The sequence below is a fragment of the Podarcis pityusensis genome, assembly GCF_964106645.2.
Source record: "Podarcis pityusensis genome assembly, chromosome: 6".
Lineage (NCBI taxonomy): Eukaryota > Metazoa > Chordata > Lepidosauria > Squamata > Lacertidae > Podarcis > Podarcis pityusensis.
In genome coordinates this window covers 41,021,409-41,049,295 of record NC_138030.1, presented here as the reverse complement: position 1 = coordinate 41,049,295, position 27,887 = coordinate 41,021,409, and the positions used below count along the sequence as shown (strand labels likewise).

General features: G+C 42.2%; 2 protein-coding genes and 1 long non-coding RNA gene across 8 annotated transcripts in view; 1 reads left to right on the top strand and 2 right to left on the bottom strand.

Moving 5' to 3' along the window:
• Positions 1 to 62: 62 nt before the first annotated feature.
• TMEM81 (transmembrane protein 81) lies at positions 63 to 3,268 on the bottom strand. Its single transcript, XM_081009111.1, has 2 exons — positions 2,734 to 3,268; positions 63 to 1,206 (listed from the first exon to the last, which is right to left on the bottom strand). Exon 2 carries the CDS (start codon positions 1,030 to 1,032, stop codon positions 238 to 240), a length of 795 nt encoding a protein of 264 aa, XP_080865237.1. The 5' UTR covers positions 1,033 to 1,206; positions 2,734 to 3,268; the 3' UTR covers positions 63 to 237.
• A 137-nt stretch (positions 3,269 to 3,405) lies between these two features.
• Positions 3,406 to 22,234, bottom strand: RBBP5 (RB binding protein 5, histone lysine methyltransferase complex subunit). 5 transcript variants are annotated; one of them, XM_081009081.1, is made up of 15 exons: positions 22,022 to 22,234; positions 19,590 to 19,615; positions 19,083 to 19,255; positions 17,813 to 17,953; positions 16,595 to 16,757; positions 15,443 to 15,552; positions 14,891 to 15,010; positions 13,317 to 13,470; positions 13,143 to 13,214; positions 12,578 to 12,695; positions 10,798 to 10,867; positions 9,656 to 9,885; positions 8,652 to 8,729; positions 5,243 to 5,319; positions 3,406 to 4,952 (listed from the first exon to the last, which is right to left on the bottom strand). In XM_081009081.1, exons 1-14 carry the CDS (start codon positions 22,038 to 22,040, stop codon positions 5,291 to 5,293), a joined length of 1,503 nt encoding a protein of 500 aa, XP_080865207.1. In that variant the 5' UTR covers positions 22,041 to 22,234; the 3' UTR covers positions 3,406 to 4,952; positions 5,243 to 5,290. The 5 variants fall into 5 exon arrangements, with proteins under 5 accessions (XP_080865207.1, XP_080865204.1, XP_080865205.1 ...); XM_081009078.1 differs by lacking the exon at positions 5,243 to 5,319 and having other exon boundaries at positions 8,535 to 8,729; XM_081009079.1 differs by lacking the exon at positions 5,243 to 5,319 and having other exon boundaries at positions 3,406 to 4,949; positions 8,535 to 8,729.
• Positions 22,235 to 23,379: 1,145 nt separating this feature from the next.
• The window catches only part of LOC308478940, a 41,228-nt gene continuing 36,720 nt past the window's right edge, over positions 23,380 to 27,887 (top strand). For both annotated transcript variants that reach the window (XR_013987386.1, XR_013987387.1), the window contains exons 1-2: positions 23,380 to 23,429; positions 25,765 to 25,826. This is a non-coding gene — a long non-coding RNA (uncharacterized lncRNA). The remainder of the gene's footprint in view (positions 23,430 to 25,764; positions 25,827 to 27,887) is intronic.

Genomic DNA, 27,887 nt, shown 5'->3' with positions numbered 1-27,887 from the left:
CTGAACACTGTCTATGAGAAAATGTGGCCTGTGGGCAGAAAACAGTTTCCCCACACTTAACCTTTTACCATTAAGGCACAGGATGGAATTTTATTACTCTCTAATAAATCAAATGGAACTATGTTTATGATTAACGTCACCAAATGATCTTCATAAGCCTGAAGTGATAAGATTAACATAGTGAAATTGCGGTGTACAAGAGCAATCTAATATAGCAAGTCTACAAAACAGCACATCTCATTCCCCATCACCTTCATCGTTTTCATGGGGGTTGGGGCACAGGACACAGTAGAGAAGGCTGTGCAACACAGCCCCGAGCACCAAGCCGCTTCCAATGCCAACCAGAAACACAAACACAGCCCTCTGGCGCCAAGAGCCCCACCGACCCTGAGCTGGCATGCTGGTGGCGTTCTGTTGGTTATTTTCACTTTCTGATTGCTGTTCCAGCGTTAAGGATTTGTCAAAATTCAAATCCACCATGTCGCCAGGGATCACGCGAAGTCCAAAGTAGATTCTCTTGACAACCTTGTAGTTTTTCATGAACTGCACATCGCACCTGTACGTCCCCGCATCGTATTCCTCAGCGGGGTAAAGCTTAATAACAAAGCCAGGATTCTTGAAAGGGGCAAAGAGAGTATCGTCTGTTGTGATGATGCCTCGGGCCAGCCTCCATGTGTAGCTGAAGCTCTGGGTGTCGGGACCTATCTCCGCAGTGGTTAGGCAGCTGATCTCGAACGGCCTGCCCACCAGGGCGGTGAAGTGCCGCATCCCACAGATCCAACTGTTCAAACAGTCCACCTTCCGTCGTCTGCAGCCTCTCCTTTGCCCATCAGGCCTAATCTCACATGACTCTTCTTCCTTGTAACCCAGCCCACAGGTGACGCTGCAGCTTGTGGAACTGACTATAACTCTTCCCGAAGCCGTCATCAGGGCTTTGGGAATGGTCACTGCCTCATGAGAAGCCACCGACAGCGGTACAAAGAAAGCAAAGGCCAATGTGCCCAGGGCCAAGCCAGATTCTGTAGCCATCATACTTGGAGAGTCCTTTTACAATCCATTGGGCGGCCTCGTTATATGACCTCCTGCATATCATCCTTTGTTAAAAATATCATAAATGTTTCTGTGGTGTGAAAGAGATGCCTTTTCCTGAACCCGCTCCCCAGCCGTAAGACATTCTTGGAATACAAAAAGCAGCCAGGTGGCATCCTGCCAAGGGAAAGAAACTTATTCAAAAGGTGAGCAAATTTAAGCAGGAAGGTGCAATTAGTAGCACAGCATAGCTGTCAACTTTTACCTTTTCTTGACAGGAATCCTATTCGGAATAAGGGAATTTCCCTTAAAAGAATGGGAAACGTTAACAGCTATGTAGCACAGTGCTATGCAATGCTTTGTTAAGTCAATCTCTGGGTGGCATGTTCAGGCAGACACAGCCTCCCTAGCACAATCATATCACATAAAAAAAGCTTAGCATAATCAACAAATCAGCAGAACTTAGTAAATTAATTATGATTGCAATCCTACAGCCCAGAGCTGGGACAGTTGTAGCCCTCCAAGCTGTTATTGGACTATAATTCCTGTCCCCACCAATCTTTCGTTTTACCAGCTGGGCTTGGAGCCCAGAAACATCTGGAGAGCCACAGCGACTTCACATCTGCTAATATATGCATTGGATTGCAGCCTCACAGCTTTATGGTACTTTCACCACAATCCAAAACCAATACTGAGTCACTCAAGATCAGGTGCTTCTCTGAAAAATTATAGAAAAAGACAGAAGCAGCACAACAGTACAGTGGTACCTCGCAAGACGAATGCCTCGCAAGACGAAAAACGCGCAAGACGAAAGTTTTCCGTTTTTTGAGTCGTTCCACAAGACGAATTTCCCTATGGGCTTGCTTCGCAAGACGAAACGTCTTGCGAGTTCTTGCGAGTTTGTTTCCTTTTTCTTAAAGCCGCTAAGCCGCTAATAGCCGTGCTTCGCAAGACGAAAAAACCGCAAGACGAAGAGACTCGCAGAACGGATTAATTTCGTCTTGCGAGGCACCACTGTAAACAAAAAAAACTTCCTGGATCCCCCAACTGGTTTCTCTTTACTGCCTTAATACATAATTAGACCATCAGAGCTAAACTTGGGTTTTCTGGCAATGTAAAAAAATCTGCATCAGACTTGCCATGACAGCAGTGTTTTCCATTTTAACATAGATTTTATGACCTGTGACAATATATGTATGTAAAAGGTACTTCAGGAAGAGTAGTAGGAGCACAATTATTGTAGTTCCTAAACAAACTTTCAGCAGAAGTGAACTCTGACAAGAGGCCTGCCCTGGAATTTTGATTTGAGGTCTCTAGTCTGAAATGTACTATAGTTTTCCAAACTTCACAAGCCATAGGAAAGTATGAAGCTGCTATACACTGAATAAAACTCTTAGTTCATTCATTTAGCACACTGCTCTGGCTTGTCAATCGCTCTCTAGTCCTGCCAGCCGAGGCCAGTATGGAAAGAAATGCTCTCCAACTGCACAGATCGCTATAGCAGACCTGCCTGGAGGGGAAGAGAGCATCTGAATAAATGTGGGGGGCGGGGACTCAACTATTGTAGATGTATGACGCCAGAACCAGGATGGAGTTTGATGACTACCTTGCACTAACCCCAAATTCTACCAATAATCTTACTCTACCCACCCACTCGTAAATCTGGTACCACAGAAAGCAGGCAAAACAAGAAGCAATACTTACGCAACAGTGACTTGTGCATTGTGGATTCAAATTGAAAATACTACCAAACTACAAGAAATTACAAAGATTAGTTTTGAATTTGCAGGTAGTTTCAAATTTGCAGCACTGTAGACGAGGAACATCAGGACTTCATCAGTCAAGCAGTTTACCATTTTCCCAAACTAACCATTAAGTGAGAAGGATCTGAACCCTGCTCTTTTCTTCAGTGTTCATTCAGTCATTAATGCCTCTGCGATGCCGGTGCAGTTATCAAATTGTGATGTCACAAACCAGCTGTTCCAACTGTAGCATCATGCCAGCAATGCCAAACTATTACATTCATACTGGCATATCGTATTGTAAAGGTGATATTAAGAAGACTATACTGAACCAGGAAGCTAGCTGATTTGTCCCTAGGGTTCTAATGGCAAATTTAAAAAAATACACATCAACATCATAATCCTCTGCAGGACGTATAAATAGTGTGTGCATTTATTTTATTTTTTATTCTTGTGACATGTTTTAACTGTTTCTCATTCTGAATTAATTCTGGGAGCTGCTGGTGAAGGGCAGGTGATAAATTTATTACTAGCGGAAATAAAATCTGGGTCATGGAAGTTCCTAAAAGACCTGCTCTCCACACACACAAAATGGGTGGGGTGGAGAGAGAAGGGAAAAACATGATTCACGTGGTTTAATAAAACATACTTCTTTATTTACAAACACAAATGCTACCATCACAGCAGTACTTTATGAATAACTAGCAACCAATCACACTATCTGGCAGGTTTTGTACAAGCTACAGGAATATCAAAATAATTAAAGCAAGCCTGAAAGAAAACTAAGCAATGGACACTGAAGTAGAGAAACCTGCAGAAGCTGGTTGGAATCCAGGACACCATATTATGCAGAGCAGTGATTGCTACCCAAGCAGCCTTCCCATCTTTGGATGGACTGGCAGGTAGAAAGTAGTAGGACTATACAGCGGAAGGCTGCACAGAACACCTGGTGGTTGGGGATGGCATAAATTATATCATACAATACAATATATGGGACTTCAAATCAATATTTTGAAGTTAGTTTGCAAGTTTTATCTCTGCATTTCCCAATGCATCCCATGGGCCAATTGAACCTCCTGCAAGATGCTCATGTATATTCTGGAGATTGGGTAGGCGGGGGGGAATAAATCTTCTGATTTAGGAGACTGATAAGACTTTGGATAAACAACTGCAATGGCAAGAAATGAAAATGCAGGATGCAATCTTTTCTAATACAGGCCAAGCCAAAAACGGAAATCTCTGGATGGCTTTGGATAGCACACAAAGCAGAAACATAAATGACTTAAGCAGTATATTCCCATGTCTTGTGTGCAGATTCATCTAAACATTCCCAGGGAGATGCTCATTTGCCTGGCACATCCTCGAGTGGAGGGAAAACGAGCGTCTCTTGAGCTGTAGAAGTCCAGCATGGAAACATGCCGAGACGTATGCCACTCATGCTTTGGCCCAACATCATCCCAACCCTCTTCTTTCTCTCTAGATATACATCCACTCTGCCCTCCCTGGTTCTTGCAATCAGTATCCAATCAGTTATAAACCTCTTTGGAGTCATTTGGATTCCAAATGTCTGTTCCAAACCGGCAAAAGTAGGCAACCTGTAAGGTAAGTTGTCTTGCTGTATAAAGGGTACCTAAAAAGCAGGTCTACCAAGTCAATGCAAACCAGTGTGAATAATGCAGAGAAAATAATGGTGCAAAGAGTAGTTTGCTTAAACTAGCAACACTGCAATAGGAATGTGCTGGGATCCACAGCAGCATGATGGGTCTTCATGGAGACACGACAATCATCCTCTTGAGAATTGAATGATGCAACAGAAACTAAAAGACCTTAAACTTGGAGGCAAGCAGGTCTTCTCGTCCTGTGACAGACTTCATTGTACTTTGGGGAGCAAATGCAGACTAACCAGCAAAAAGCAGTTCCTTTCCATCAGGTTCTCTACAAATCTTCTTTCCTGAGAGTCAACAGTTTGTTCACTGTTAGCAGGAAGAGAGGATTGGGGAAAGCATTTTCCTCTTCCATAATTTGCATTTTCTTCTTTTTTTAAATGTCCCCTGTATCCATAGGTAGCCAGGTCACTTGTCCTGACCATAGTAGCTTAAAGTCAGTCCATTATCTGACTGAATAAGGAAAGGTGAGGAAGGTTGGGAAGTCTTCATAATAGCTCTGAAATACCACCACCTGCTAAAAGAAACACCAAACCAAAAATCAAATATTTTTGAATATTAAAAAACAACATTTTTAAAAGGACTCTCACAGATACCTGCAACACCAGAAGCTGGATTGTACAAGACCACTCCCAACTGACGCAGAGAGGTTAAAGGGGAAGCTTTTGTCCAACATGTTATGATGCTTCATTTCTCTGCTTCTGATTAGAAGTCTTTAAAAATGTTTTTAAAAAAGGGATGTCAGAACTGGATAAGATCCTTGAGAAACTCAGTAATTCCCTGCCACTGGGATTTCTGCAAGCTTACCTGGTTTAAGTATAGGGAATAAGGAAGTTGTACAGACTTGTGTTGTAGCTAGTAAGCACACTTGCTGTCTGTGAACTCTGCATGGGAAAAGGGAAGGGATTATTGAGGATGTGGAGAGCAGGCAGGCAGCTGAGGCAGGAGGTGTGCGATGATTACAGCTCGGTATCAATTTATTATCCGTGCTCTGTGCAAGACAAGGAAGCAGCACAGTGTTCGGTCCTTTTCTGAGCTCAAATTTTCCAGAGACTAAAAAGCACAAGTTGAAATGTGCTTTTGAACAATGGAGTCTTGATATGGCTACTTACAAGTACATACCGAGACTAAAGCCATGTTTACAGTTATATCTTTTCCTGAATCAAGACAGTTGTATATAAATATGTTGCATGGCACTTGAGCCTAAGAAGGCTTTGAACCTCAATAGGAATAGAGCAGTAAGTCAGGGAGCTGCCTAACAGCTCAATCCCTCCTGGGAGTAGATGGCACTTCCGAGTGATTAAAATCATTAGGTTTGGGATGAGCCACGAGGAGGCAGCTCGTGTCTCCTCCAAGATGGAGCCTGGAATTCAAAATGGAACCTCAAACACTAATGGCTAGTGGCTTGGATTGCAAGGCTTCCCACACAAACCAACAGAATGAACTTAAATAAACCCTTTTAAATCCTAAAGCAGGAAAGTTCCATAAGGAACTTTTTCTGGCACATTTTACTTAATAATAAGGGGGTGTCAGTGGATGAGGCATTCAGTATCAATATTTTTATGTCTGACGGTCTTGACTGAACACCAGCAAATGAAACAAATGACCTATTGACAGCCACTCTCCCAGCAATGGTCCAAAGGAGGAAGCATATTTTTGCCACAAAACTCAACCCCATTTAAGGATGCCATGACTCTATAATAAAGCAGCCACCTAGCAGTAAGGACTACATTTGGATCGTGTGGTATTAAAATAAGGGATCTCTTTCTCCCTTACAGTTTTTAAAATAGTATTTTCTTCAACCTTTTTTAAAAGAAAAACATACCTTCATTCAAATCTGGTACAGCTGCTTACAAGTCAGAGAGAGATATTTCAGAGGCCTGTGGGCCGCCAGTTTGCTACCCCTGCTTCAAAATATTACACTTAAGGGAAAGCATGTTGCATAGGAGAAAAACCACCATTCAGTGGTAGATCACATGCTTTCCTTGCAAAAAGCCACGGGTTGAATCCATGGCATCTCCTGGTTAGGCAGCAAAGGACTTCTGCTTAATATCCTGGACAGCCACTGACAGTCAGCAAGTATAATGCTGAGCTAGGACTAAGGGTTTGATGCACTCTAAGGTAGCTTCCTATTTTTCCCCAGAAAGTTGTTGAAGACAAGACAAGCATTTTCCTAAGCATTTTTAATTAACAACCAGAAACAGGCCAGAGCTTGACTGTGAAAAGCAGAGCACCTGCTCTACAGTTCACGCCTTGAGTGGGTCAACATTTCTGAATACAGAAGTTGTATCTGAGTCTAACAGAGGATACCCCAAAGCACCAATCTGACAGTAAGCCCACACCAGGAGGAAAGATGAAATACTGTTCTTCTGGCACAGGCATCCCGTTAACTTGGTTTCTTGCCTCGTCTCATGTGCAGGCATCTATTTCTGCATCAGCTTGCATGGTTCTGTAACACTCCCCAAATAAAGTCACAAAGACTTCATAGTTGCAAACTTCTAAACAAATCTAGAAAATTGTGTGTGGTTTTTTTTTTTAAGGATTTGGCCGCTAATTCTGCTCTGTCCAAGTAATATGTTTGCATTGTCAAAAACATGAACAATTAATGGATGGTATCTGACTTCTTCAGAGCAGACTCATGGAAATCTATGGACTTAAGCTGGCAAATGTTAACTTGCCCATTCATTTTGATGGGCCTGTTTCAAGTATGATTTAGTCAGATACCACCCATACTTTTTAACATGGTGGCTCTCCTGCATATACCTACTATAGTTTAAGATTTCAGAAAATGTGTAGCATGGTGCCATTTGATCTCAATCTCATTTCTGCAAAACTCAAGGGTACCTTTTGGAGGGGAGGGGGTGTCTTACAAGAAGTTCTGCCACTGATTACTTACTAAAACAGTTTTGTTGAGAAGCTACAGAACAAACATAAGTTAGCAGGAAAACAACAAACCAAACAGATTTCTGCTTTGGAAAGCTGCCACATTTTGTTCATTGCATCACTTGTAAGCAATAACTCAATGCATTTATTAATACTACAAAAGCAACTTAACAGGAGCAGAGCAGGAAGGACAATGAGCAAGCTGGGTAACACAGGACCAGCAGTGAGGGAAAGAAAGGGTTAAAAAAAATAGCTGTTCTGGAGATTATAAAAAAAAAAATTCACAGCAATAGCTGCTGAACTTCAAGGACATACAAAAGTTTGCACATACATATCACATCTGAATCCCTATTACGTGTAACAATTTTTATATAAAATATGATCAAAAGTCACTTCCTATTCCTTGCAAAACCCACTTTCTCCTGCCTCCTTGAACTTTGTCAAACTGGGCAGAAAGCAGCTTTCCCAAATTTACACACAATTAGAGGAGTACAATATGGGCATTGATCACCTGCATAGCACTGAAGTAATGGGATGTAGAACTCTCGCATTCAACTTACTGCCAGTATTATTGAACTTGCTTAGATAAAATACATAGAGCCAGTTTTAAAACTCTTGGTAGCAACCTTCCAACTAGCAAGCAACTGTCCAGAGCATGGATCCGTAATATGGACACATCACTAAATTTTCATAGGCAATGAAACTCAACCACAGTCACCAGAAATGCTACTGTGGGATAGCTACTCCCTTTTCCCCTTTAATCTTTTCTTTTTTTGCAGCATCAGATATTTCACAAGAGTGTCACGCAACAATATTTTAGCTCTGCATGCTCCCCATCATTTTTTATCTCTGCTTTGGACTCCAAACAGCCTTCACGACTAGCAAATTTGGGTTGTGTGGCACCAATGATGCACAGTCCTAGGAGGAGAACCCGCAAGTTAATGGCTTGATGCCATTTCTGTATAACACGTCTTATTTTTCTCAGCCTTCGCGTTATTTACTTGATGTGCCTACAACTTGTGGGTGCCTATTGTTATTTGCGGCAACGAGGGCAACCGCCCTGTTCCAAGAAGCAAAATTTTGTCTGTCCTTGAAAGCAGAGCAGCTAAAACACTCAGCAAGCAAATGCCATTTGGGGAGCTAAAGTGCTAAGGCTATGCCATGTCTGTACGAAGCAAGGTCACCAAGCAAGCAGATGCTCACGCTGGGTCCTTACCTGGCAAAGGCTGTCCCAGCTCCGCCTGCACTTTACCCTTCGCTGCTCCTTCCAGAGGTAAAGAACCTCTGTCCCCTTTGTAGAGTTTCGGTTTAAATGGAGAATCTTTCTCTTTACCTTTTGATCCTTTAGGCCTGCCTGCTTGCTTCTTCTTGGATTTACCATCTCCTTTCACACCCAGAAGCGGATGGACTTCTGCAAAGGAAGAGGCAGGTTTGGAACAGGAAGTACATCTTTTCAGTTTACAGTGCATTTACTCGCCCTGTGTACTTTGCAGATCTCTGAAGGCTCGTGCCATAACACAGGAAAGGGGACTTATGGCATTTTTCTCTTTTTTTAGAAATAAGAAAGGGAGAGCAGCGGTTCTGAATCATTTTAGGACAGTAGGATGAGCTGGAAGTTAGAATTAAGTTGAGTTTGCCAGCAGTTTGTTGTATAGAACCGAAGAATAAACTGGTCTACTCAGGTCAAGACAGCACCTGGTCCAGGTGCTTTAGAGGAAATGTATAACACCACAGGTTACTAAACAAGTACTTGAGCTAATTGACCATAATTTCCATTCAGTAGTCACAGATACGAGGAATGCCTATAATGAGGAGTGCAGCCAGGCAAAAATTCTAAGCCCGTGAGGAAAGATTCAGTACTGTTAGCCCCAAGTGAGTAAGATAATGAGATCTAAGAAACATAGGGATCTTACTTGCTTAAATTAGGGTTGCCATACGCCTGGATTTTCCTGGATATAGTGGCTGTCGGAAGCAGTGTCCAGGTGGAAATTGCGCAAATGTCCAGGAAGATCTGGACGCATGGCAAAACCATGTTGGAAGTCTAGATTTTGCTGAATTCCCTTAAAAATAGTTCAACAACTTCATTCTTTTTTAAGATTTTGCAAAGCTCAACAACTTAGGGCAAAACTCTAAAAAAACTCAACAACTTTTGTGTTCGCTTCACTTTTTGAAATATGGCAACCCTAGCTTATCTAGCAGTTCAAATGCCCTGTCAATCGTAATGGCACAAGCTGAGAAAGGACTTATTTACCACTCACAGCCATTTTCGCTAAGTTCTAATATAATCTGAAGTTATGAAGATATTGGACAGCAGCAATGATAGCAATTCTCCCTCACCATCATTGGGTACTCCCTGCAGTTCTATGTTGGTTGTTTTAGGTTTCTTCTTTGGTGGCTGAGGTCCATCAGACAAAGACTGCCTCTTCTTTTCAGAGCCTATTCCCTCATCAGGTAAGGCGGTCTGCACTGCATCTGGTGGAGGACCATAAGGGTTTTCCTCCGGGTCTTCCACTTCAGGAGCAATAGGCAAGTACAACAAAGCTTTGGAGTCTTCCAATTCTTCATCGCTGCCAAGGAAATTTTATTTTTTCCCATTAAACACACAAAACTCATGCTACAGGATTGAAAAAAATACACACAAACACAATTTTGTTCTTGTGTTCTTATCCAGAACAAGAGCTACACTGACCTCCAAAATTAGCCATTCAGACACACTCTACAGCAGGAATGGCTAACCCATGGCCCTTCAGATTTTGCTAACTATGACCCCCATTATCCCTGGCCATTGGCCACACTAGATCCAGAACTTCTCCTACAGGTCATTTTGACTGGTGGGTGGGGCTGCTCACCTGTAAATCATATGGAGGTCAGGTGATTCAACTTCAAAGGTAGAATCTGAAATGTCCTCTCCGTTCTTCCTTTGCAGCCTGGTTTGAATTCAAGCTGAGTTGTAAAGAAAGAACTGGGAGCATTTCTAAGCAACTCTTCCTTTCCATATGCAATTGGGCCCTTTTTGAATTTGGCATCTTTTTCTGTTGCTGCAGGATGACAGAAAAAGGAGCCAAATTCAAGAAACACTGAACTCTACTAGAAGCTGTAAGGAAAGAACCAAGTTTACCTGTCGAGTGACATCAGGTGATGGTCAGGTGGCCATGATTTGAGCCAAACCACACAGCAGCCCAATGGGAAGGCCTGGGGAGCCTAAATAGGTTCATAGGGAGGCTCTGCCTTGCTCATATGAAAAGATATGCATATTTACTCTGCAATCCTAACTGGCCTAGCCAGGGAGAGTCTTACTGAACACAGGGTGACTTTCTTCAGAGTAAGCCTGCACAGAACTGCACTGTTCATCTATTAAAACCCGTAACTAACTAAGATTTCTTTAATTAGTTGACAGTCCTAGTGAACATATCTTTTTAGTGATCAGCAAATATTTATTATGTGCAGTCTTTCAACACCCTCGCCGCTGCCACATTCACCTGCTACAAAAAGCAGCAATGGGATCTACACTGGTGACGTCCACTTCCTCATCCTCCGCAGCATCAGCACCTGATAACCAAAGAAATTCTAAATCACAAGTTGGCAGCAACAGAGAGGTCTCATTGCCAAGCTTCATCTGATGCCTAAATAAGCCCTATGTCACAAAATTAAACTCATGCTGTTCTGATGCCTAACTTCTTACAAAATAATTGGCAATGGAAAAAAATGGCAATGAGAAGTGAGCCTCTTTTCTTCTCTAGACTTTTTTTAAAAAATCCTGCTGTATACTTACCTTGTTTGGCACCATCACAAATCTGTGCTTTTATTGCCTTACATTCAACCTTGTTTCCCTAGCAACAGCTATGACATTTCATGAATTACTGAAGCTTGTTTGCCTAGGTACATTGTTAAAACATAAATCTTGCAAAGGTGAAAATTAAGTGGAATGTGAGCCTTTGCACCGACTTCAGTAATTAAGTCCCCTTTTTCCAAATACTAGGAAGTACCTGCTTAAATTCTGCAGGACTGCGGTTTGTGTTGGACCAGATTGCAGCTAAATCAGCTGTCAGTGAACAAGCCATTAAGCACCAGCGGTAGTTTTAAATGCCCACAGAACCTTGATCAGTAGGATAACAACTCTCTGAAGACATCAAACAGATGGCTACTAGAAGTCTGGAAGTAAAGAATCGGAACAAGAATTCTTGCTTGGCTGAAAAATGCAACAGATAACTAGGGAAGAACAGAAGACAAGAACCTTGGACTGCAAGAACCCACGAATATAGGAAGGAAGGACTGAAGACAATATAAGCATCAGTAATGGAAGACTCATCAGCACCACTGGAAAGGGAGTCTAGGGTGCTCAGCCTTCCTAGATGCAAAGGCATTCTCTGGAAACGAAACTAAATGAAAATTACCTAGTGGGTAGTTTGGGTACTGGAATAATTAACCTGGGATCCCAAAACAGCACAGAATAAGGAGTAGTAGCGGCAAAAACTAGAAACAGTTTGCTAACCCTTATACTAGACGGGCCGTGAAATGGGTCTTGATATGTGGCCTATAGATTCAAAGGCTCAAGCTGTGTTAAATCAGAAGAACTGTTAAATTTGTATCTCACACCTTGAATACAAAATGTTCCTGAGGTGGACAAGATACAAAAAGAATACTAATACCGTATTGGCCTAAATATAAGCCACACTCAAATATAAGCCGCACCTTTAAAATTGGGGGGGAGGGGAAAGAAAAAAAGGAAAAATACCCGAATATAAGCTGCTCCCTTCCTCGCTACTCCTGGCTGCATACTGGGCCGGGGTTGGGGGGAGCCGCACTGTGTTGCCAGTGGCCTTTCCTCTTCATTGCTCTCTCCCTTTCCGGCTTTGGGTTAGAGGACGTGGGACTATGCGTGGGGCTGGTGCCACTTTGCCACACTCCTGGCTGCATACCGTAAAGTTGCAAATACAAGCCACACTTAAACTTTTCACGGTTGGAATTTGGGGGGAAAGTGCGGCTTATTTTAAGGCCAATATGGTATATCATCAAACTCAGAAAGGGCATCACTGATTATTGCGTTTTTTACTCTGCCATTCACACACAGTTTGAGAGAATAATACTGAGGTGCTTTTTGTACCCTGATGTGCACCAAGAGGCGAAGATTGCTTGCAGCTCCAGTTCTGGGGGCAGAGGAAGGGGGTAATCTGGGCTGATGCTACACAATAAGGATGCAAAGCTATACACAGTCCATATACTTTTACACTGGGCAATTTCAGTCAATGCATTCTTTACCTGTCTGCTCTGGCTCGCTCTTATCTTCATCTTCTATGTCAAACTCAGACTCTCGCTCTTCATATTCTACATTTTCATCCAGTTCCTTAAAATCAGGTGCAAAGGCACTCCAGTTTTCCTAAGCCACAAATCCAAAGAACATTTTACGTTCGTGCCCTGGTACAGCAGCTATATAATCACACCCGAGCTATGCACCAAAGTGCCACAAACCATGTGCGACATCATAGGACCAGTCCTTCTTTGAGATACAGAGTCACAAGGCCTACTAAACAAGAGGGCTAGTTACTTGTTTTACGTAACATGAAATCAGGATCTCTTTCATCTCTTCCCATTTTTCTTCTCTCTTCAGTGAAAATCATTCTTGCAACCCTCTGGCTACAAACAGTTTTTTATCAGTTTTGAAATTATTTGATTCTCTCTAGTATTTTTAGAAAGATGTTGGTCCTGCAGTGTAAAAGCTTATGCAAATAATGGCAAAAAATAAAACCAGAATGACCAATGAAATAAGGGTCATCCAGGGAAATTAAAGTGTAGAAATGGAAGAAAATGCATCAGTACTACTTACCACTTGATTTTGAGCCCATATGGATACTACACCACTGGAAATAGAAGCGATGATAGGTCGGACAGGATGCCACTAGATTATACCAGAAAGAGGGAAGAAAAGTGGTACATTTTTAAAAATACAGTCTGGCCCAAAGTTGTGAATCCTGTTAGAAGGAGACAATGCAGTACTTACTGCCACATCTAGCAACAGCTCTCCCCTTGTGCCATGGAGGATTTTCACTAAGTTCCCAATGCTCTTCTCCCAGATGTACAAAGCATGCTGACGTGCTGACCCTGCAACAATGTATTCCCCATCGCCAGAGAAACAGCATTTCTTCCAAGGCGTCCTGTAGAAATAGCAATTAACAGAACCTTGTTCAAGTGTACACTAGGGAGAAGCAAGGGTTCAAAAGAATTGCAATTGTTAAAAGATGATTATGCATAGCTGGAAGTGGGCTTCTCTGAAACTGCAAATAGTAAATTCCACAATGCAAGTTATACAAATCGGTCAAGTCAGGATACATTCCCCCAAAATAACTTCTTTGATCTTAAGTCTCACGCAAACAAATCTAAAAGAAAATAAGAAAGCTTGAAAAACTATATGCAGGTTGCAGTTGCTTCACTTGCCTCGCTATTGCGTTGTTGCAGACTTTGATGCTGTGTTCAGTCGCTTTTGTAAGCAACCAGAACTGATGTGAACTTATAGAAAAATATAAGAATAGGACAGTAGCTGGTGCAGAGGAGCGACTTAAAAACTGTGAGAAGGACCTGGCTGGCAGCTAAGCAAGGAACTGTCAACAACTCCCATCATTCCATCTGGCTGCTTCAAAGGGAGCATTGAGATGAGCCCCTGCCCCCACCAGCCTAGCAAAAACCAGTTCTATCTTCATTAGCAGCCAAACAACCTAGCTGCATCAGAGGGAAAGGTGAGATAGCAAAACACCCCCAAATGCCCACCCCGTTGCCCCCACCCTCAGACGACTGGCCATGACTATCTTAGTTTCCTCTTCCCAGACCATGAGTTTTCTGTTCTGCAGGGCATTTGAAGGCTTTAACTGTAGTGCATCTTAGTGGTTTTAGATCTGCTAACCGATGGCTGTTTTAAGCTCCTGTGATCTGTGTTGCATTTTATTGTGTTGGCTTTTTGCATTTGGGTTTCATCCTGGGTTGGAAATTTAAGATTGACTGCAGGTTTTACAATATAATTGTTATGTTTTAAATCAACTTGTACAATGCCTAGAAAACTTGTTTATGAAGTGTTTAACAACTAGAAGAAATAATATCAATAATGAAGATTTAAAACTTTTAACTGCCTTGAGTGCACTGGCAGAAAGATGTTTTATAAATGTAGTAAAGGCAGCAATTAATCCAAACACTGCCCTGTCTATGAATCTCAGGCTTCTCTTTACACTACATGATGCTATGTTAGAGATTATATTTTGAATTTAAGTAAAAAAAATACAGCCTATTTTTTGGATTACAGAAGACTCATCCCCCCCCCCCCCAATATTCAAAAAGTAATTGTGGATAGTGTTGCACAATATAGAAAGGGGATCCTGCTTTACTGCAGAAGAAAGGGCTCTGAGAGCCAGGAAGCAGGCAATCTGGACCTAGTTCCTTTAGAACAACAACACTCAGGGTCTTTAGGGGGTAGAATGCTTGTTTTTCAAGCTTCGAGAAATGAAGTTATACCAGAGGACAAACTAGCAGTAGGGCCTTTGAATACTGAAACGCACATGCCCCTGACTCAAGGCAGATAATTCCTACCTGTTCACCAAGTCCTGCAGCTTTTGCATTGGCTCTGGTTCTCCATCTCTACCACAAGTCAAGATTTCCCGACCGTCATAGACTCTGATTATGCGATCAGCAGTATTTATTAGAAAGCAACTAAGGGAGGGGAAAGAGATACAAAATGCTGTAAAACCATTCATTCCAAATATACTGCTGAGCCACTGTGCTCCAGCAGGTTATATAAGAAATAGGATAAACCCATAGACCAGGATCCTAGTATTATTATTAATATTTCATTGAATTTATTTGTTACACTTCCACCCGAGCCTCTAGGTGATATACAGTAAGAGTTAATTAAAAGCATCCAATATAGCAATATCACTGTACAGTAAAATAATTAAAACTAAATCACCAGTAAGACTAAAAAGTAATGAAACTCTTACCCCTACAAGCACAAGCACTGGCAAGTTAATCAAGTACAAACTAAGACCAAAGGTACAACCAAATACCTCCTTTAGGCCTTCCCAAGGACAATGTTATTTGAACAGCAGCTCTCCATGTATGAAAGAGTCAAAGTCTTCAACTCACCTTCCTTTTCGAGCAAACTCTATAGATTTAATAGCTGTAGTATTGCTGGTTCCTGTAGTTACTCTGAAGGAAGCAACAAGGTCCTGAGTGTCTGTCTTTAAGACCAAGATCTAACAACATAAGTAAAAATAAAGCAGGTAACTTTTACTGTGACCTTTTCACCACATACACTTCTTGTTTAGAGTTCATAAGGAAAGGCAATAAAAGTCTGCACAGACATCAAAGTGTGCTATTAAAAGTCAGTCCTGTCAGTGATTTATGAGACAACTAAGCAAGGAACCATGTCTTCCTCTCTCATCAATAAAAAGGAGAGGTTAGCGGCAAGTTCAACACCAGCAACACCATCAATTTAAGACAGTGAAATCCAATGGAGCAGGTATGGAATGAGAGTAGACAATCTCTGTGCAGCAACTGCATGCAATTCATTCTCTAAAATGGGATCTGTCCAAAAGAAAAAGTCCCATGATGACATTGTTCACTACATTAAATTCTGAAGGTTTCTTGGACACAGACGGGTGCGGGGTGGGGAATTTCAAAGCATTTGGGCTGTTTATTTAAATAGGAAATGTTATGAAGTTACACAGTTAGTATCTGATTCAGTTCACAGCAGATATGTCAGAGCGCCTAAGCTGAATTCTTCATTAAAAAAATATAAGCGTTCATTAGAAATGTAAAGAAGCCAGCAACTGCATACACAGCTAGAACTGGTAGGGAAGAATGTCAATAATGTAGATCAAGCAATGGTGATGTACAAAAGGGTGCCAAGGTGTGTGTGTGTGTGTGTGTGTGTGTGTGTGTGTAATTTTCTCACATCCATCAATGGGTTGAATGTGGCATACACAAACTATAGTCAAGGCACTATGGTGCAGTTGTCTGTGACCCTCACATGTTAACAACCTTTCATTTCTGAATAAGATAATTTTTTCTCTGCATAGTCTATTTTAGATAATGTGTACCCAGCTGCTTCATCAAAGCTGAAATAAATTTTGCTTAGAATCATGATATTCCTGGAATATTTTGAGCTGAGAGAGCGAACCAAGACAGCAATAAAGGGAAGCCCGTTTCTTCTATTTACAACACTTCTAAGGCAAGTCATACAAATTAGAAAACTGAACCCGCTACCCACCAAATATTAGTTCAGTGAGTTCTCACCTTCCCTTTAGCATTCCCCGTGTAGATATATTCCCCTCGCCGGTCAAAAGAAGCCACCACATTCAGATCAGAATCATCATCCACTGGTAGGACAACATGTTTTGAATCAGACAATGTTAGCATGACAGGTGCAGACTTCATTGGACATACCAACACCCTGTTTCTAAACAAATAGAAACCAACAAGAAACAAAAAAAGAAATTCTCAAATTTTCTATTTTCTTACCTGGTGTCTCTTTTGTAACAGGGGAAAAAGGGGTGGGCTAAAAGGAGGTTTCTAAGGATGCAGGAACTTTGTGTATGCCTGAAAGCAGAGGCTGCAGAGCTAGAGATCAACGAGGACAAGAAAAGAGAGAGAACACAGAGATGAGGGGGATGGGATCAAGGCAGGGAAAGCCCTCCGGGCAAAAGGCTTAGGGATGCAGACAAGACACTGCAGATAGAAAGCAGAAGCTTGGCAGAGCCCTTTCTTGCATGAGGTGTCTGCATCTTTTTCTTTAGAATTATGGTGGCCTTCCACAAATGCAAATTAATGCAGATTTAATCTATTACTTGGCTACTATTCTTCAATCACATGGTAGTCATGCTTTAAAACAAGTAGCAGCATATTGAATTGGGCTATAAAGATGGCCACCCACTAGGATTAAGAGTCTCTGCATGTACAACTATCTGTGCAAAGATCCCCTCAATGCCAGATGTCAGGAGGTGGGAGTGGGAAGTGAGCAGTCAACCGTCTCAGACTGCACGGCAGGATCCCAGTACCCCTCTTCATGTATTGGCTATATGCATGGAGGGGCCACTTCTGAAGACTGCTATTGAACTATCACCAGCATATTGATGACTTCCAAGAACAAAGCTTCAGATAATCTCTCGTAGTGGAGGAATTCAGCACCACGCTGGGATGATGATCAGCACAAGCATTTCTGATTGCCAGACCTAAGGACCCCTCGTCTCCCCCCCCTGCACGCTGTTATGGGGGTTCTCCCAACTGCTCCCCTCTAAATTGATTTGAGGGCTGTGTTGTAGGAGGTAGGACCCCTGTTGTGCTAGTAGGACTTGTTGCATGGGCTCCCATATTTTGTTGAATATGGCCCACAGCAAAGAACTGTGTTGAATAAGGCAAATGATGACATATAATCTTGATTAGAACACGGTAGGCAAGAAACCATTCGGTTTTCCAAGACTGCTCTAGGGAAAGGTCTTTGTTAGTATTACTTACTGATCGCGGGGATGGTACTGGACTTTCAGGATCGGAGAAGGGAAACGAAACCTCTGGTCACAATCACCAGTCAGAACATCCCACTGAGATACCATATTATCAGTTGACGCACTCACCAATTTGTGGCCATCTCGACTCCAACTGGAAGAGAAAGTTAAAGATTGCAACCTTTGTTTTGTTGCTATCCCCACAAATATTATTTAAAATGGTCAGAGCTACTGGCTCATAATATGCTTTCAAATCAAAAGAGTGTTCTATCAAAGGAACATCCAAGTAAATGTATTTAAACTGGGGTGCCAGTATACAGAACTGATCAGTTAGATTATCTGTTTTTGGGACTATTATTTTAACCAGGCTGAAGTGAATAGTGCTCTATACTGCAACTCAAGCTAAATTTACTCAGATACCAATGCATTTATAGCAGAACAGAATGGTGATTGTAAAATATCTTGAAACAAAGCATTTGTAATAAAAAATACTTTATGGCTTTTGCACTAAAAAGCCTACAAAACCCGCAAACACTTGACACAGCAAAACACTGAGGGGTTTTTTTTCTACTGTGTGTTATTAAAAAATCCAACAATGAGGTCCTGAAGTATCCAATAAAAAGTAACAAGCAAAATATTTCTAGAATGATGAAGTTCAAATTCAAAAAGTTATCCGTGCTGGAAAATGGAAGTTATTTATTTATTTAAGGCTTATATTCCGCTGTTTCCCAGCAGGTGGATGCAAAGCAGCCAGGATCAAAGGAAAGGATAATTTCATGAGCTCAAAGGGATTTAGACTTGTTTTTCTTTGATAGGCGCATCCCATGTTGTAAGTTAAACTGATTTTGAAACTGAAGTGCGTTTCAAAAGTAGTCTGTGATACAGAATAGAGCTCAGCAATTCAAAGAAAAGATCAAAAGATCCACTGGGCGAGCATAAGCCCCTTGCAAGAATCTAAGAGGCAATCAGATTCTCAAGTCTATAGCTGTGATCCAAAGATACTGAATGCATGTGGGGAGGGGGGCATGAATCATCTGCGTAGCTGGATCTTTCGTTGATTTTTTTCCCTGCAGCAGCTTTCACTATCAAAGAGATGACTTTAAAAACCAACATTCCTTTTTAGCTCTTGGAGTGTAAACTTCATGCAGAGTTCAAGCTGTGTAAGTTTCAACTTGTGAAAATGATATACTGAACACATGACATGCACACTGTGTTTTTTTACTTAAGCTGAGAGTATGCTAATAATAAATCATATTTAACTCATATCGAGATAATTTTCTTACCATAAAGAACAGACCGGGTGGATATGAGCACTTATGATTTTTGCTATGCCTCTTGTCAAGAAGTCCCAAATGACAATCCGACCATCATTACAACCTACTGCTAGAAGTGTACCCCACCTGTTAAAAGTACAAGTAAGGGCCATACTAATGCAGTCCAGTGTGCCATCAGCTTCCTGAAAACAATGAAAGGTATAAAAATCAATGTCAACCAATTTCACTTCAAAGCTATATAGCCAGTATGCTTCACACCTTTGAAATGTCTCAGGCAAAGTAAGGCCACTGCTATTTGAGAGATCACCTAGACACTGAAGGGAAAGTATGCACAAGATTAAAAATCAGAAGTTGAAGGGATAGACATGTTTTCCTGATGCACTTTAACAAACACCAAGTATCCACATTGCAGTTCAGCAAACATCTGCTTCCCGTCTTCAAACATAATAAAACCAAGTCACAAGCTAAACAACATTAGAATAGAATGTGTCAACTTTGAGTGAGGGAGACATTTACCTCTGGATAGTTCTGTCCAAATGATTCTGAAATAAAACAGAAGTATAAAGCATGAAATAAGTTATACAGTACCACATTCTTTGTGTTATACAATACTTCAATTTTTTTAAAAAAATGAAAGTATGCTGTTTATGAGAAATTTGATCCCAAATGTCAGACATCGGCCCTTAACTCTCATCAGCTCCAGCCAGCACACCAAATGATCTAGAATGAGAACAGTTATATAGTCCAGTAACATCAGGAGGGCCACAGGTTCCCCACCACGGTTATAAATCAGTGGTGAGTGCTAAGTGGGCCCATAGTTCAAAATCTGGAGGTAGTTCTAGCAACAAAGCACAGATAACTAAAATATTCTTAACTTGGCAAGGTGGGTGCAAATCAGCTATCTAGGCAACAATAAAATAAGACTATAGAGCAGAATGTAAGTGCATGACATTTGATGTAAACATGCAGATGCCAAGCATTACAAAATTATCACAACTCTCTGTAAGAATAACCTCAGTATTACCTTGATGTAATAACCTTCAGAAAGAAAGGGCTCTGCTTCTAATCCTACTTATATGGGAAGTGAGGAAGGTAGAAGAAAAATATGTAAAGCCATACTTATAGGGGCTTTGAATCTGGGGTGCTCACATTGTTTAGGCTACTTGTGTTAACCTATATTTTATGGTGCTTTATTGCATCAATTGTGAGCCATCTAAATGTGTTAAAAATGGATGGAAGATAATAAATTTAATAAAATAAGGGTCAAACTATATACATTAAAATGCATCTTTGCACTGAATGTGCAGAATTCTTAAAATGCAAATAACATCAACTGAGGGTGGGCTTACCATTCGTGGGATGCTAATGGGGGATTTCTTCCCAAAGTAGATACTGGTTTTAGAGGCGGGATTATTCTCAGGACAATAAAAGGTGGGAAAAGGGTTAAAATCCCTCATGCCCCATCAGCTGATGCTATTTGCATTTTCAAAACTTTCTTAAATACAAAAATGCATTTAATGTCACATCCACTTTGACTCTCAGTTTTTCTCCTATTCAGGGGCTGGTCAGCTAGGACAGGTGTGGGGAACTTTGGTCCCACCACACACTGCTGAACTACAAGTCCCATAAACCCCAGTAAGTATGGCCAAGAGGCAGAGATGATGAGCCCAAAAGGCTTCCCAGACCTGAACTAGCACTTAATGCAATGATTCCCCACTTTGTCAAGTAGTCTGCTTTTTCTGGTTTTGTCTTCCCATGTAGCATGTGTCACGGACCACTTGCATAAATATCATGAGGCAGTTGGCCTGCAAATACCTTTCCAAAATGTCAATGGTTTCTGCTTAAGATACAATAATTTTGCAAATTCATCCTTTGTATGTGTATGTGAGCAATTTGCATGTGGATCCTCTTTCCTTTGGAACAGGCAGTAGCACCAGGTGTCAGTTTGATCCTTCCTCGGTCTTAAATCAAAAGCTAAAGAACCTAAATTATTTCCCTTCCCTACCGAGAATACACCAACTGAAAACAGGTTTAGAAATTAGTGAGACTGGTTAGGATTGGGCTGTAAATATGCCTAGGAAAAGCTCTGATCAAATTCTGAGAAACCTTTGAGCAGGATGGCAAACGGGTTAAAGTGAACCAGATCTTCCAGGGACAATGTGGGGTATCACAATGTTTCAGCACACTCAACGGGCAACGCTTATCTTGCACGTTAAAAATGTGTGATCCCTAGGGTGTACCCTTGACGCATAACCAAACGCTGGGCAGCACAAACACAGAAATGGTGCGATGCTACACATGCTTGCTTAGAAGTAACAGTCACTATGTTCAGTGGGGCTGACTCACGGCTGTGTGAACTAATACTGCAGCCTGAAGAAACTTCTTTGGTCCCAAGACACTAGAAACCGAGTGGTCAAAACTGGCATGGCTGCCATGGCAACGGGACTGTCAGCTTGTTAGCAACAGGGCCTAGCAACAGGGCAGGCAGGAGGAAAGAAACCTGCCATGGGAAATCAAGCACCGCCATGACTTCAGGGTAGCAGTTTCTGCCAGTGGAGGAGGAGGAGGAGGAGAGGAAGAGGTGAGCAGCGAAGGTGGGCGACCACGAATTTACATGCCATTAAACCAGCCCCCAGGGCTGCATCCCCTGACTTGTTAGCTGATAATGAACTTAAAAGAGGTGTCAGTCGGTTTTACTCTGCCAAGAATTATGAAGCCGCGTTTTGTGCAAGGGGCGTGAGGAGGGGGACCTTCTCCCAGGAGCCGCCCCAGCCCAAGCGCTTCTCCAGCCCCTGGTCCGGGTCGGGTGCCCCGGCACTTCGCTGTCTTCCAAGTCCCAGGCGCCCCGGCTCCCTCGCGCAGCCCAGCCGCCCGCCCCGGCCCCCTCCCGCCCCACCAAAGGGAAGGACCGAGGAGGGCTCGACACGACCATTTAAAAAGCCACGCACCCAGCAGTTCCAGATTCATCTTGGCCACTTTCTCGCTCCGTCCGATCCCGCTCCGGAACCAAGGACCCAGGGGTCCTCGCGCACACCCAGCCAAGGGGCCCGGCTGAAGGCTCAGCCTGACGCAACCGCAGCCCACTCGTTGCGCAGGGCTCCGGTCCGGCTTCCGAGTCACGCCGAACTCCGAGCCTCGACGGTCGCCTTCATCGCTTCGGGACGGCGGCGAACAGCGTCTCGGGGCAAACGGTTTGAGTGGCGTAAGGAGCAGGCAGTCGCCAGGGCAGCTACGAATCCGAGTCCGTCGAATAAAGAACACCGTCTCGAAACGAAGCAGCGTGCGCGAAGAGTTCCGGGAGGCGGGCGGCAGCGGAGGAGGAAACGGTGCTGGCGTAACGCATGTTATTCTAGGGCAGGTATGGGAACCTGCGTGCCTCCAGATGTTGTTGAAATCCGGCTGCAACCAGGTTATCCTGGCTGAGGCTGATGGGAGTTGTAATCCAACAAGATCTGGAGCGCACCCGGTTCACCTTCCTGACCTGAAAGGGAAATCGAGAGGCATGTTGTGATAGCTTGTGGGGGAAAGGCATCTACTGAGCCGCCTTTTCTCTCCAAATTACAAATATCCATAGCTGTCAGCTTTTCCCTTTTCTTGCGAGGAATCCTATTCGGAATAAGGGAATTTCCCTTAAAAAAAGGGGAAAGTTGACAGCTGTGCAAATATCTGGAGAGAAAGAACTGAAATATTGAAAGCAAAGCAGGGTAGCTATGCTTGGGAAATGGCTTCTCAATCAGTGCTGTTAAATGCTGTATGTAAAGGTAGTAGAAGCAGCAGCTGTAACGTGTTTTGACCTGATTCCATGCGGGTAGTTTTTAGACTTCCCTTCGAAGCAAATCCCAAATTTTCTTGTACCTATTTCTGATAAACCACTGCCCTTACTGTCACATAACCTTACCACACAGTCTGGAATTGTCGTTTATAGGTTTCAGCACCAGAAACACAACCCTTCTGTCTCTAGCAGTTAAATCTGTTGGGGCATTTACTAACTCATATTGTTTCAGAAGCAGGTTCATGACAGGCGGTTGCAGAGTAAATGAACACACCACGATGCAGCAAGCAGAAAGCATCTTTAGCTTTCCTTAAGTGGGTGGCAGCGATAACAGTGCTTCTTGGGAGGGATATGAGTGGTACAAATACACAAGTATTTCAGTTTTATGGACGGTGCACTTCAAAAAAAGTTATGTTTATATGGAAAGTGGTATACAAATAAAGTGACTGTAAGTGTCTCCATTATCATTTGTAAAATGATAAGAGTATCACAACATAGACATCTTTTTCTGTAAACTGGCATACTTCTTTTTCCAGGTTCTTTTTGGTCTTGGTGATTCTTTCTCCCAAAAATCAAAAGTCAAGGTAAGGCTGGGAATATTTACCTTCCAATACATTTTTATTCCTCTGTGAGTTACAGTAATATATTAAACAAAAAACAAATACAGTGGTACCTCTGGTTACGAACTTAATTCGTTCTGGAGGTCTTTTTCTTAACCTGAAACCGTTCTTAACCTGAGGTACCATTTTAGCTAACGGGGCCTTCCCCTGCCGCTGTGCCGCCAGTGCACGATTTCTGTTCTCATCCTGGGGCAAAGTTCTTAACCTGAGGTACTACTTCCGGGTTAGCAGAGTCTGTAACCTGAAGTGTTTGTAACCCAAGGTGTTTGTAACCCAAGGTACCATTGTACAAGTGCTACTTTTTCTGTGTTTCTTCCCAAAGTGTGGGGTAAGCTGCCTTATAGAAGTTAAGAAAATGCTAAGAAAGCTGCAGTTCACTTTCTGCATTCTATGTGACTTGAGAAGAACAGGAGGCAAAATGCCTTGTTTCTTGCTTCTCAACAACAAACATCCTGCTTCTTCTATTGGCAGTGGGGTGAGGAAGTGGGAGGTGAGCAGACCTCAGGCCCAGGGATCAGAAGTAAGCCTCCACATCATTCTGTCCAGTGCTCAGGACTCTGCCAAGGCCACATTTCTCACTGGTTCTGCTCTGCTCTGCACTGCCATCTTGTGTTTTTACCTGGCTGGAATGTGTCCTTGAACCTTTTGCTTGCCTGGATGGAGTGGTACCGGTATTTGTTTGGCCACACCCACTTTGGCTACACCCACCCCTTGGTAAGTGACCCCTGTCCTTGTCCAAAAGGGAGTGTGGCCCTGGAGGTGAAAATGTCTGCATTTCTCTAGTGTTCTTTGGAAGTTTCCTGGTCCTCCATTTTAGTCTTATCTCAAAGTCCAGGGCCACTACCAAAATTCATAGCCAAAATTTGGGAGGGGTGGAAGAAGAGTCTCTTCAGCAACTTTTCGAACATGTTTTGAATGAAAATAACTACCCTCTTTTTTGCTCTGAGTGTTTGGAAACTCCTATATTGTACAGGTTTATTTGCCAAAGAGCCAAGATTAGCTGGGACATCTTGCCAGTGAAAACAGGTTTGCTGCAATGTATTTACTTGCAGGAGGCAATGCTTCTTGAGTACCTGTAATCCTAGCTTGATGCTGGAAAAAATATATGCAAGAGGGCAGCCTAATTCAATTTTGTAGATTGCAACCGGTGCTGTGATAGAGGCTGTTTCTATTTTGTGAGGGGTTCTTGCTTTGTCATTAAATTCATAGGCAATTGGGATTTCTATAAAACATTTGCTGGTTATATGATTGGGACTAAAGACTTTGAAGAACTATAACAGAGCACCTCTGTCTTTCTGACAGGCACAAATCCAGTTTCATTTTCCTGCGCTAATGCTGACTCACTTGTTGACAAGTTGGTGTACCTTGCCCTAGGAAAATGCTGGGAAATGTTCACAATATTCCATGAGATCAGCTGAAAAGCTTGTCTATACTCATGTGGCTTTTTAGATTTCCAAATATGAAAAAGCCCAGGCACATTTTAGGTTTCCAAATAGGTATAGTCCTGGTTAGGTTGTTCTAGTTAAAAATAAGTTTCTTGAGCACCTTAAAGACAAACTTGTGTAAGGTTTCATGGACTAGCACATAGGAAACTGCTTTTATGGAGCTTGGTCACTGGTCCATCTAGCCCTGTATTGTCTACCCTGACTGGCAACAGCTGTCTAGGATTTCAAATGAGTGTCTTTCCTAGCTCCACCTAGAGATACTAAAGATTGAACCTGGGGCCTTTTTCATACAAATCATGTGCTCTCCCGCTGAGCTACAGCACCTCCCCATACATATTATCAAATCCATGAAACTGTAACATTAGTTGGCATATTATGTATGTACATATGGATAGGTGTTGGTGGGTAAAGGAAAAAAACAGGGATCAAATGGTCATGAAATGCATAAAGTATAGCAATTTAGTTAAGGGCCAAACTACACATTATGTAATTTGTACTTTTGAAAAAGCATACTTAAACTCATCACCATTCTCCGGGGAGTGGGGGAAGCAATGACATGCTCCCAGTGTGGATGGGGGCTCTGCGCCAGTTTCCTTGTGAAAATCTCTCCTACCCACTGATTTAGCTAAGCCCTGCTATGTGCAACGTGTAGGAAAGCCTTCCTTGTGATGGCACCTTAGCTTTGGAATTTCCTTCCCTCTAATATATGGCTTGCGCCTTTTAAAACCCCCCAACTACTACTTTGGATGTCAGCTGAAGACCTGGTTATTCACCCAAGCTTCTTGTTACAGTTTAGTGCCAAAATGTTTATTTTAGCATTGACTGACTGTAAACTTATCTGCCTTCTTTTGCAGTGATTGTATCAGGTATGCGGATGAACTGTAACTTGCTCTGGAATTGCTACTGAAATGAACAGGTAAAGAAATGATTTAAATAAATAACTCTCTGAGGATTCAATTTCCTGGAAGCAAATAGCAGCTGGGGGTGGGGATTTCCAGGAGGAAACTGGTGTAGGACCACCATTCAAATCAGGAGCTCTTTTTAGATTATGGTGCTCTGACTGCTTTTTCTTCAAAGAAAAAATATCTCGTTTAAGCATGAACAATATGCAGTTTAGCCCTAACGATCATTCACAGTAGTGACAGTAAGGAATAGGTAAGGTACAGGACTCCTAGGTGGTTAAGTCCAGTCAAAGGCAACTATGGGGTGCAGCACTCACCTTGCTTTAAGGCCAAGGGAGCTGGCGTTTGTCCAGTTTTCCAGGTCGTGTGACCAGCATGACAAATGCTTCTGGCGCAACGAAACACCATGACGGAAACCAGAGTGCATGGAAATGGTGTTTACCTTCCCGCCGTAGCAGTACCTATTTATCTACTTGCACTGGTGTGCTTTTGAACTGCTGGGTTGGCAGGAGCAGAGACAGAGCAACAGGAGCTCACCCCGTGGTGCAGATTCGAACTGCCAACCTTCCAATCGGCAAGCCCAAGATGCTCAGTGGTTTAAACCACAGCACCACCCACATCCCTACAGTAAGGAATAAAATGATGTGTAATGGAAGGGGGAACTGTCCTTATTCAAGCCTAGAATGCAATCAAATCGTCGCTAAATTCTAATCCAGCAACCGCACACTGACAAAAGATCTTGCACCCACTTAATTGCATTTTATTATAGCACAAACTTTCATGGACAGATGTGTCTGGCCTCCATGATTAGCCTTTACTGTATGCATTAGACTAACTCTAACCAGTACATTGTTTTTTAGCACACCTGCCCTGCTGCTGTAGTTTTTAATTAATCCTTAGGGATAAATTAGATGGAATAGCAGCAGACCTGGATGTCAAAGGGAGAAGGGGAGCATAGTACACAGGATACCCTCATTTCCATGGGTACTCCTATTGCTTCAGCCTGAAAAAATAACCTTGAAAACTGTGGGTGGGTGGGAAAGAAAACAGGGCAGGCAAGTGTTAATTTAGCCCTCAAATGTTTTAAGTCCTTCCCTCTTCTTACACATCCCAAATGCCCCAAGTTGTACCCTCTGGCAGCAAAAGTAATTGGGAGTAGTCTCATTTGCCATCTAAATCCAGGATGTTAAACCTTTAGAAACAGTTAAAGGAATTCATGTTAAGGAACATGGCTGCCTAGAGCAGCCAAGAGGAAGTGCCTTTTTCTGTACCCATCTAATTTCAAGAGCTGTTGCATTTACAAAGAGATTGATTAAATTTGTAAAACTGGCACTATATGTCAAGAGCTGCTGAAGAGCAAGGCAACTCTGGATTAGGATATGTCAGTACATGGCTTATTAAGTTTTATTCGTTTAGAAGAGATGTTTGGGGAATCTTTACAATAGAGGTGAACATGACAGGAGCATTTTTGTTCCCGTATTATAGTTCGGTGTATAACTTCTCTCCGTTTTATGGTATTTGCTTTTTCTTGTTTGAATATCCAGAATTACAGGCAGGCATGTTTTTGTTTTTTTTTAATATTATAGTAAGAAATTGTGACAGCATTATATTTTTCTATTGCCAGACATTACTTAATGCAGTAGTAAAATAGAAATCTCTTCCAAACTAATTCTCTAAAATCCTAGGCCACCTTGAAGATGCCTATGGTAGAATATAAGAGGTAATGACTATGGGACAAATGGCTTTGAATGGACCTTGTGAGCAGACCCAAAACAGCCTATCAAAATTACAAAGACTAACCCATTTGATCCCATCATAATAAGATTATCTGATTAAATGAGCTCTTAATCCATTGAAATTTATGCCAGAATAAAATTTGCCAGCTTTAAGGTGCCACAGGATTTTGACATCCATGATTGCCAACGTGCCATATCCAGAGTAGTAATCATGTTGACTGCAGCAAAAACAGATTGCATTTTATCAAGCAAGGCTGCAATATAGTATAGTGAAGAGAAAGATTAGGTGGAAACTCTTACAACAGGAATTGGGATTATTATTGTGTATACTATCCTAGG